At 47.6% G+C, this 11,329-nt stretch overlaps 1 protein-coding gene across 1 annotated transcript in view; it reads right to left on the reverse strand.

The window, feature by feature from the left end:
- MED26 (mediator complex subunit 26) overlaps positions 1-392 on the reverse strand; it is a 39,909-nt gene extending 39,517 nt beyond the window's left edge. The window contains exon 1 of the mRNA XM_010845604.1: positions 80-392. Within this exon, the coding sequence (XP_010843906.1) occupies positions 80-151 (72 nt within the window). The 5' untranslated portion in view covers positions 152-392. The remainder of the gene's footprint in view (positions 1-79) is intronic.
- Positions 393-11,329: the final 10,937 nt, after the last annotated feature.

Raw genomic sequence — 11,329 nt, forward strand, 5'->3', positions numbered from 1 at the left:
GGCGGACGAGGAGCACTAGGGAGGGGGAGGGTCCTGGGCCCACGCGGCCTCCACCTAAACCCGTGTGAGGAGCACTTACGTTGCTCTGAGGGTCGATGGCCTGCAGCAGCCGGTCCCTGATCTGCTGCGGAGACGGCGGAGCCGCTGTCATTGCCTGGGCGAGGCGGGGGGGGAGCGGCCGGGCCAGCGGGCGGGCGGGCTGAGGCGGAGGACCGGGGTCACTCACTCGCCGGCCTCCGGGAGCGGAGCCTCATGTTCCCCGCGGCGCCGGGGAAAGAGGGGGCGCGCGGGGTGACGGAGAGGTGAGCCGGGGCCGGGGCTCAGGCCCGGGGCGCCGCCACCACCAGAGGAGGAGGAGGAGCCGCCGGAGCCGTCGCCGCTGCTGCCGCCGCCTCGAGAACCAAACTCCAGTGAGCTACCCCAGCGCGAAGCACTCTGGGTAACCCGCGCCGCACGCAGCGTCGGCGCCACGCTGAGGAGGTTGGGAGATAGGGCGGGCAGAGACGCCGAGTCTGGGCGGGGCCACTTGCAGGCCCCGCCCCTAGACTCCACGCATGCGCGCGCAGGCGCAGTCACCCCCACCTCTGTTCCGCCCAGTCGCTTGGCCCAGGGAGCCGTTGGGAGGCGGTTGGGCGGGGCAACGGCCGCCGCCTGGAGGCCCCGCCCCCACCCAAGTCGGGAGGTTGAGGGGGTGGCGGCCAGAGGTTTCCGACGGAAACGCTAGGTGAGCGCCGAGTCCTTGAACCCTGGCGCTCTGGGCGGACGCCCTCAGGGCAGCGAGGCGGAGAGGGCAGATGAAGTACCCCACTCCTAGGGTAGAAACGCTTTCCCCATTCTGACGAAGATGACGGGAATCGTGGGCGGGAGAAGCTGCCAAGTTTCCTGAGCCCCGGGGTCCTTCCCAGCTCCTCTGCGTTCGGGGAGGCCAGGAGGCAGACGTCCACGTTGTAATTCTGTGCACCGAAGGGTCAACTGAGGAGCGCTGTGGGACGCTCCAGAGGGGGTGGGTGCGAGTCGGGGGTCTGCAGCGCCTCGGGCTACTATTCCCAAAACATGAGACAGCAAAGTGTCTCACGGAGGAGCCGCTACCGCAGCTAGGAAAGCCCCGAGGCCGCATGAGTTGACACCAACGTTGCAATCCTGTGTCCACGCGTTTCTCAGCCTGGGCACCAGTAACATTTGGGGCTGGATCACTCTGTCCTGTGCGTTGCAAACTGTTCGGCAGCATCCCTGGTCTCTGCCAGTAACACCCTTTTCCTGCAGGGGACCAGAAATGTCCCCAATCACTGCCAGAGGTCCCCTGGCTGGTAGACTCGACCCCTGTTGAGAATCACTGGTTTAAAAAACCCTCCCACCCTGCTTTGAATGGTGGTGCTGGAAAACTGAAACGCCCTTACAAGGGAGGAAACTGAGGCCCAAGGTCACCCAGAGTTATCGGTCGAACCCAGGACTGTTAAATGTCAAGTCTAAGGGCTTCTCCCCGCCCCTAGCCTCATCATTGCCTTCTTTCATTGCCGGCTCTCTCCGTGGAAGCTCTTGTTAAATATACGGTTATGCAAAGGGGTAAAAAAGGCAGGCTGAGTGGATCATTAGCCGCAGCCTCGAGAGAAATAACTTTTCTTCTTGTTACAGGAAGACCTACATTTAAAACAGGAGAGAGGCAGCTGATGAGAACCACATGCGCGCCTCGGCTCTGTGCTACACCTGTTAGTCTTGCATTTGTCATGCTTCTGGGAAGCATTTTTATTTGCAAAAAACGGCTGCTTCCCCACGTGGTTGTGGTTGCCTGCTCCTGCACGTGTGAAAAGTTTTACATCACACTTGTAGGAGAAAATAAATACGGGCAAATTACCTCTCTTTATTCACTCTCCCTCCTAGAATGAGGTGCTTTGTGTACATGGTGTCCAGGTTGGAAACCAGCCCATTTGGAGATACTTTTTATCTCACTACAGATAAGCAAAAGAAACAAGCCCTCCCCCGAGTATATTCGGGTTCTGCCATTATTTTTAACCTCAGACTTGTCTTTTTAAATCAAGGTTCCTTAGAAATAAGCTGCTCCCCCCCACCCCCAGCATGATTCAGATTGTTTAAGAAAAAAATCTAGAAAACACTCCATTGACCTGCTCTTAGTAAACTAAGAAGAAACTTTAAGATGACTGTGAGCTCTGTTAAAGGTACGGATTCTGTGTCCCCAGTAGATAAAAGTGCATGTGGATGTGCTAAGTCGCTTCAGTTGTGTCCAACTCTTTGCCACCCTACGGACTGTAGCCCACCAGGCTCCTCTGTCCTAGGGATTCTCCAGGCAAGAATACTGGAGTGGGTTGCCATGCCAGTCCTCCTCCAGAGGACCTTCCCAACCCAGGGATTAAACTTGTGTCTCTTATATAAGTCTCCTGCATTGGCAGGTGGGTTCTTCTACCACTAGCACCATCTGGGAAGCCCAGTATACAGAAGTGAAGTGAAAGTTGCTCAGTCATGTCCAACTCTTTATGACCCCATGGACTATACAGTCTATGGAATTCTCCAGGTCAGAATCCTGGAGTGGGTAGCCTTTCCCTTCCCAACGCAGGGATCAAACCCAGGTCTCCCACATTGCAGGCAGATTCTTTACCAGCTAAGCCACAAGGGAAGCCCACGAATACTGGAGTGGGTGGCCTATCCTTTTCTCCAGCAGATCTTCCCAACCCAGGAATTGAACTGGGGTCTCCTGCATTGCAGGCAGATTCTTTACCAATTGAGCTATCAGAAAAGCCCAGTAGACAGAAGAGTCCTTATTAAATACATGTGAAGTAAGTGAATGAATGTCTCATCCAGATACATGGTAGTTGTATACACACACCCAGACATATTTATGCAGATCTGTCACACAGTGGAGGATCAAATATTTAATAAATGAAGTATTGCATTAAATATACACGAGGATGAACATGGGCACACACAGACGTATGGAGAATATGTAGTTACCCATTTGAAACATTTATTTGGCTGCGACCGGTCTTAGTTGTGGCACTCAGGATCTTTTGTAGCCATGAGCGGGCTTGTGGCGTGGGGGTGAGCGCTTAGGTGCTCTGCAGTATGTGGGATCTTAGTTCCCCGACCAGGAATCAAACCTGCATGCCCTGCATTGGAAGGCAGATTCTTAACCACTGGACCACCAGGGAAGTCCCCTGTGGAGCTAGTTTTGAAGCCAAGTCCTAAAGACGGGTTAGGGGCTCATTAATACAGTACCATAATTGCACTGTCCAGGCAAAGCGTAGCAGAAGCACAGGGAGGGGAATCCTGAAGTAACAGGATTGACAGACGCAGCATGTCAACTGAGAGCTACACATTCACACCCCCTGACTCAGGATTTTGCAACTTTTAGAAATGTATCCAGAGGAAGCAGTCAGATACAAATGTGTCTGTACAAGGAAGATCAACGCAGCAGCATCTTTATAAGGGCAAAAGATTGGAAGCCACCTATGTGTCCAGTAATAAGGTGGTATATAGATAAACTGGGAATCATTTCATGAAAATGGGATGGTTATAGACTAGAAGAGATCAGAGGATCCTGTAATTCCATTTGGGTGGTGGCCTTGTCTTATGAATGTGTGCAACATGTAGAAATTCACCAAGCTGTGTCATTATAAACTTTCCAAATTACTAAGTAAAAGGACATAGAGCTAGCTAGATCATGTAGCCATTATAAACCAATACTGAATAATATGGGAAAATGCTCCTAATGTTAAATGATAAAATGCAACATATAAACTATGTATCTTACAATCTAGTTTTATTAAGATATGCAATATATGCTTACACACATAATTCATGAAAAAAATACTGGAAGGAAAGAAACCAAAGCACTTATCTCTCACAGGTGCTTTTTATTCTGATGATTTTGCCTGAAGTTCCACATTTTCTGGAATGAATATGGGATGCCTCCTGATGATCTTGTCCAGTGCTGGTGGTCACTGTGACCTCTAGTAGCCTCTAGTTCTCACTTTCCGACTCAAATACTGTTAATCTGTAATCATAATCTCCAAAATCCTGAGGACGGATCTGCTGTCAGGCTGACTGATGGTTGTCAACCTAAGTCCTGACAGTTTGTTTTCCCTATGGGCCTCAGTTTTGTATTATTCTTAGTAATCAAGAGAATGACAACAGGGAGTATGTAATATTTATCAAGTACCTCCTATGTGTCAGGTTCCACTCTGAGGGCTTGACATGAGGGCCCTGATCAAGCCCTTTGGACAGTCAAGACCCTTGTAAGGCTCTTCTCCTTGACTCTGTGTGGAGGTCTGCAACTCACTTTGGTCTAGGGGATGCAGTAAAAGCCACACTCTGCCTGATCCAGAGTAAACCTTTAAGAAGGTCTTAGTTACTATATAACTCAGCAATTCCACTCCTTCGACCACCACAGGAAAAATGAAAACATACATTGGCATGGACGTGTACAGGTAAATGTCTATAATAGTTCTATCCTTAATAGGTTCAACATGCAAATACCAAATGCCCATCCACTGATGACTGGATAAACGAAGTGGATGGCTATACACTGCAATATTACTCAGTCATGAAAAGAAGTGGAAGGAGGGCAGTATAGGGGTAGGGGAGTGGGCAGTACAAATTACTGGGGATAAGATAGGCTACAAGGATGTATTGTACAACAGGGAATATAGCTAGTAATTTTGTAAAAGAAAAGGAACCTTTAAAAGTTGTATAATTTTTTTAAATCTTATTAAAACACTGTATAATCTATTGAAATGCTCAAATAACCTAATCTTTTGATTGTGATGATCTAATCATCTGTTAGAGTGAATTAGAGGCTATTCTTTTGTTTACTATAGTTTCCTGTTCTCTCAATTACTTTCAGGAACAAAGAAACAAAATCAGTCACTCCACTAATTCTCCAGTGAATTGTTTTATTTTAGTGTCTACAAAAGTAAAATAAGTTCAGTGAAGGAACTGCAGGATAAAGGATAACGGTATTGTAGCTTTTATCCATGATTGGCCTTTTCTACTCCAGGCAGCTGTAACATAGGGTTTGAATCTTACTGTTCTGCCTGCTCTAAAAATGCAGTGGTCTCGTAGTTCATCTTGCCTAAGTCCTTGGCCTACTGAGGTCCTCCTGTCACACACCACATGTCACACACTGGTACACACCATACACGTGCATTTCCCATGTTCCTGGCCAGCCTTATTTCTCGCCATCGCTAAGTGGGTTTTCTCCACTCCTGTCTGTCATGCTGGTCACCTAATTCTCCAATTGGGTGACTTGGCTCCTCAGAAGACCTGGTCAGAGTCATGTGGCTGGACTGGGAGTGAGAAATGGAGTAGTCCTGCCATATCAATAAACAAGGGGGTCACAATCAGTGAATTTCTGAACCCTAAGGGCAACCAGGAAAGAAAACAATACCTGTGACCCTGCAGCCATGAGGCAGCACTGGGGAACTTGGAATGTAAAAAAACATAGGACACTGGCCCCAGACAGCTGAGACACATATTCAGTTCAGTTCAGTCACTCAGTCACGTCTGACTCTTTGCGACCCCATGGACTGCAGCGTGCCAGGCTTCCCTGAGATACTTAGAGAAGGCATGATTTCAGTGAGCCCAGACTCTTGCATCTTCCCCTTCATAGAAAAGCGCTAAATTCCTTCACTTTAGATAGCAGGTTTCCTTTAATTAACAATAATCTGTTTATGTTCAGGCTACGTGTCCATTGTTGTACAACTTCATAACCTGGCTCCTCCCCTTGCTTCCCTGGAGCTGCTCTCTCAGGGTTTCTTGAGAGGCTGTCTCCCGGGCTTGAAGTGCTAAAACTTCCCATTGAAAAAAACATAACTGTCAACTTTCAAGTTGTGGCTATTTTTAAGTTGAGAGGGGCAAGATGATGACTGTGGTCCAGAGCTCAGGGTTCCCAGACTCATAGGGAAACACAGGAACCTAATCAGGTATAAGCCATTTCCCTAAAGAGCAGATGACGGTCAAGGGGTTTTGTGGAAAATCAAATGAGGAGACTGACCTCTGGGGGTGGGGCGGCAAATGGAAGCAGATGGAAGCCAGGAGGAAAGATTCCCAATGTAACTTCTCAGAAACATATACACAAAAACATGCACAGGACCAGGTCATTTATCAAAATTTCTTCTGGCCTTTCCTGAACCTTCCATGCACTTTTCAGCTTTTCAGCGTCGCTGAATCACAAACTCCCAAGTGAAAGTACAATTTTGATGCAAAGTGGTCAAACCTGGGATCACCCATCCCCCACCCCCACCCACCATCCAGGCAACTATAGTCTACTTGCCTTAAAGCAGAACTGGATTATTGCATCAGATGGCCCAGACAAGAATCTCTTATCTCAAAGCAACTTTAAGGGGGAAAGGTCAGGGGACAAGCGCAAGCAGGTTCTATTGGAAGGGTCTGACCTACCCAAGCCGATATGATTTGAGATCTCGCTTGCCCTGAGAACGTCCTGATCTCTGCCTACCACTCAGGCTCACGGGTGATGACTGCAGAAAAGGACGGAGGTTCTAATAAGCTCTATTTGCATCTTTTTCCTTTTTAACCTCAAAACGCAGTGTTGGTTTTCCTCATGTTTCCTGGATGCTCGGATGTTTACTTCTTTGTGGTTTTTCTTTTCTTTCCTGATTACACGAGTAATAGATATTTGCAGTATAGACAATTAGTCATGTACAGCAAAATATGAGAATGACTTAAAAATCATCCCCTGATGGGTACACGGAATCTCTGCATTGGTCTACTTCTGTGTGCATTTGAAATTTTCCATGAGTTTAAGACAAAAAAAGGGAAAAAAGAAACCACTCACCCAGGCCCATGTGTTTGTGTGGTTTTGTGTGTGGCAAATGCAAGTTCTGTAGTTAAGAGATGGTGTTGTCTGCAAAACCAAAAATTTTTACTGTCGGACAGAGTAACACCCCATGCCTCAGGCCCCCACTGATTTGATGTGATGTGTTCTGTCTGAATCCTTTACAAAACCCATGGATGGTAGCGCCTCTGTCCATGGAATTTCCCAGGCAAGAATACTGGAGTGGGTTGCCATTTCCTCCTCCAGAGGATCTTCCCGACGCAGGGACTGAACCTGTGTCTCTTGCATTGGCAGGCAGATTCTTTACCGCTGAGCCACCTGGGAAGCCAGCCCCCAAGACAGCCCTGTCCTAATCCCTGGAACTTGTAAATAGTGTTTGATGTCCAGGGAGAATTAAGATTGCAGATGGAAGGAACGGGGCTTCCCAGGTGGCCCTGGTGGTAAAGAACCCGCCTGCCGATGCAGGAGACATGAGAGATACAGGTTCAGTCCCTGGGGCTGGGAAGATGAGGAGGGAATGGCAACCCACTCCAGTATTCTTGCCTGGAGAATCTCATGCACAGAGGAGCCTGGTGGGCTACAGTCCATGGGGTTGCAATGAACTGGACACGACTGAAGGGACTTAGCACACATGCGTAAAAGGAAGGTTGCGACTCTGCTGACCTTAAGATGGAAAGATGTTCCTGGTGTAGCCACAGCCGTCTTAAATGGGGAAGTGGGGAGGAGAAGAGAAAGAATGAGAGAGAAGGCATCATGAGAAAGATCAGACCAGCCCCTGCTGGCTGGGATGACAGAGGAAGGGGCCATAAACAAGGATGCAGAGAGCCTATAGAAGCTGGAAAAGGAAGGGAAACAGATTCTCCCCTACAGCTTCCAGAAAGAACCAGCTCTGCCAACACCTTGATTTTAGCCCAGTGAGATTCATTTTGGACTTCTAACAACATTCAGAAAACTAAGATCATGGCATCCAGTCCCATCACTTCATGGCAAATAGATGGGGAAACAGTGGCAACAGTGGCTGACTTTATTTTTGGGGGCTCCAAAATCACTGCAGATGGTGACTGCAGCCATGAAATTAAAAGACGCATACTCCTTGGAAGAATAGTTATGACCAACCTAGACAGCATATTAAAAAGCAGAGACATCACTTTGCCAACAAAGGTCCGTCTAGTCAAGGCTAAAGTTTTTCCTGTGGTCATGTGTGGATGTGAGAGTTGGACTATAAAGAAAGCTGAGCACCGAAGAATTGATGCTTTTGAGCTGTGGTGTTGGAGAAGGCTCTTGAGAGTCCCTTGGACTGTAAGGAGATCCAACCAGTCCATCCTAAAGGAAATCAGTCCTGAATATTCATCGGAAGGACTGATGTTGAAGCTGAAACTCCAATACTTTGGCCACCTGATACGAAGAGATGACTCATTTGAAAAACCCTGATGCTGGGAAAGATTGAAGGCAGGAGGAGAAGGGGACAACAGAGGATGAGATGCTTGGATGGCATCACCGAGTCGATGGACGTGAGTTTGAGTAAACTCCACGAGTTGGTGATGGACAGGGAGGTCTGGTGTGTTGCGGTTCTTGGGGTCGCAAAGAGTTGACCACAACTGAGCAACTGAACTGAACTGAACTGAACTGAACCTCCAGAACTGTGAGATAATAAATGTGCTGTGTTAGGGCTTCCCTGGTGGTTCAGGGGTACAGTCTGTCTGCCAATGCAGGAGACATGGGTTTGATCCCCAATCCAGGAGGATCCCACACACTGTAGAGCAGCTGAGCCTCTGCACCACAAGTTCCGAGGCCTGTGCTCATAAGTGTGAGGTGATAACCTCACTGTAGTTTTGATTTGCATTTCTCTAATAATAAGCAATATTGAGCATTTTTCTCCCATGTATTTATTAGCCATCTGGATGTCTCCTTTGGAACAAAGTCTGTTAAGTACATCTTCTACCCATTTTTTGGATTGGGTTGTTGGTCAACACACCAGAAAAACAAACCCAAAAAAATTATTTAAAAAAAAAATTATTATTTTTTTTAATGCCTCAAAGCATACTATTTTAGCCAAGTAGATGAACTAATAGCTGTTGAGTATCTACTACAGCCCAGACCCTTGACCATCTATTATGGACTGAATTGTGCCCCTGTCCAAATTCATGTTAAAGCTGTAAAAGGCTACGTCAGGACACAGCAAGAATGTGGCAATCTGCAAGCTGAGGAAAGGGGCCTCACTGGGAGTAACACTGCTGACATCTTGCTCTTGGACCTGCAGTCTCCAAAAGCTATGAGATAAGAAATGTCTGTGGTTGACGCCACTCAGTCTGTGATAGTTCGTTACGGCAGGGAGAGAAGACAAAGACCTCATCTCAATTAAGCCTTACAAAACCCTGTTGAGGATGTCTTTTAATAAATGTACTGGACTTCCCTGGTGGTTAAGAATCTGCCTGCTAGTTTAGGGGACAATGGTTTGATCTTTGGTCTGGGAAGATTCTACATGCCGTGGGGCAAGGCTTTGTGCCACAGCTACTGAAGGTCAAGTGTCTAGAGCCAGTAAGAGAAGTTACCACAGTGAGAAGCCCACTCCCCTCAGCTAGAGAAAAGACCGCTTGCAGTAACAAAAACCAAATTAATACATAAATATTAAAATGATTACTTAAAATGTGCTGGCCCTAATGAAATGACCACATCATTCCACTGAGTGCCTGCCCCACATCAGGCAGGTCACAGACACGTGTCAAAGCTCTCTCCTTTGCTGTCTCCGTATCACAGACAAGGACGTGGGGGCACAGAGAAGCCAAGATGCAGCCCCGAGTCACGGTCTGTCAGTGCCAGAGCCAGGGGCTCAGCCAGATCTCCACCGTGCTTTCCGCTGCAACCTTCGTTACCATCTTGTTTCTGACTCACACAATAAACTCTAACTAAATGCACCATGCTTTACTCCCCCTAAAGTAACTTCTACAGCCTTTCCAGCACAGTCACTCTTGCAGCCCATGTGTGCAAAGTCACTTCCGTCATGTCCAGCTCTTTGTGGCCCCCATGGACTGTAGCCCGCCAGGCTCCTCTGTCCATGGGGATTCTCCAAGCAAGAATACTGGAGCGGGTTGCCATTTCCTCCTCCAGGGAATCTTCCAGACCCAGGGACTGAATCCAAGTCCCTTACGCCTCCTGTATTGGCAGGTGGGCTCTTTACCTCTAGCACCATGTGGAAACCCATCTATACCACTAACAGCCACTGACACTAATGCAGACTAGACACAAACGAGTAAGAGCCACCCATGATACATCCTTTTTGTTTTTAATTGTCCAGTCCCGGGACGGGCAGGCAACCCTTCTGTAAATGGTCAGCCAGTCAACATGTTCAGTTCTGTGGGTCAAATGGTCTCTGTCTCAAGGACTCAATTCCGTCCTTGCGGTTTGAAAGCATCCACTGATGATACACAAACAACTGGGTGCGACAAAGTTCCCATAAAACTTCATGGATGAAAAAACATGAATTTCCTTTCCATTTCCGTCTTGATTTGCTTTTCAACCACTTAAAAACATACGATTCCACCTCCTAGAGCACGAAGAGACAGGTGGCGGGCGGCAAGAGGACAGGAGGGAAGCCAGGTGTGGGAAGCAGCTTGCCAAGCCCTGGCCCAACCACAAACCAACCAACTGATCGGAAAGAAAGCCATGGGCCGACACTGATGAGCTCTTGCTGTTTTTTACTGAAAAATGTAGATTTTGAATTTCCAGTTTGCTACAGATCCTTTCGCCCAATTTCTCATCCAGGAACACTTGCTATTAACCAGACTCCTTTCCAGGAACTCTCAAGTGCCAAAAATGGGCTTGAAGGGGATAAAGTGCCTTCCTCTGCATAATGAAAATCAAGGGAATGGTGAAAACAAACCCCCAGGTAGAATTTATATCTTTTCTTTAAAATATTTATGTTTTATTTTTATTTATATGGCTATGCTGGGCTTTAGCTGAAACATGTGGAATCTAGTTCCTGGGCCGGGGATCAAACCCAGGCCCCCTGTGCTGGGACCATGGAGTCTTAGCCACTGGACCACCAGGGAAGTCCCCCCGCCACCCCTTTTTTTAAATAGCATGGTTTTTGCTTTATACACAAACAGCACATGTCTTGCATCAACATAGGAAAACATCAGGTAGTTTGTCAAATCTTTCATGAACTCAGATTTGGTTAAGAAGGAGCTAATGAAAATGCTTGACATGAACAGGAAATGCCTCCCTGGCTTTGCAAATCTAACCACTTCAGAGGAGGGCCAATCTCATTATCACATCTCCTGCAGCTGCTTAAGAGGAATCCCAGGGAACCCGGCAACGATTTACCCCCTAACTATCCAGGGAACTAAAATTGGGTCTGCTCTGTGAACCACCAAGGGAATATTTCATGTAAAGATGGGCTCCATAAAGGACAGAAATGGTATGGACCTAATAGAAGCAGAAGATATTAAGAAAAGGTGGCAAGAATATACAGAAGAACTGTACAAAAAAGATCTTCACGACCCAGATAATCACGATGGTGTGATC

Source organism: Bison bison, unplaced genomic scaffold (assembly GCF_000754665.1).
Source record: "Bison bison bison isolate TAMUID 2011002044 unplaced genomic scaffold, Bison_UMD1.0 scf7180017864221, whole genome shotgun sequence".
NCBI classification, from domain to species: domain Eukaryota; kingdom Metazoa; phylum Chordata; class Mammalia; order Artiodactyla; family Bovidae; genus Bison; species Bison bison.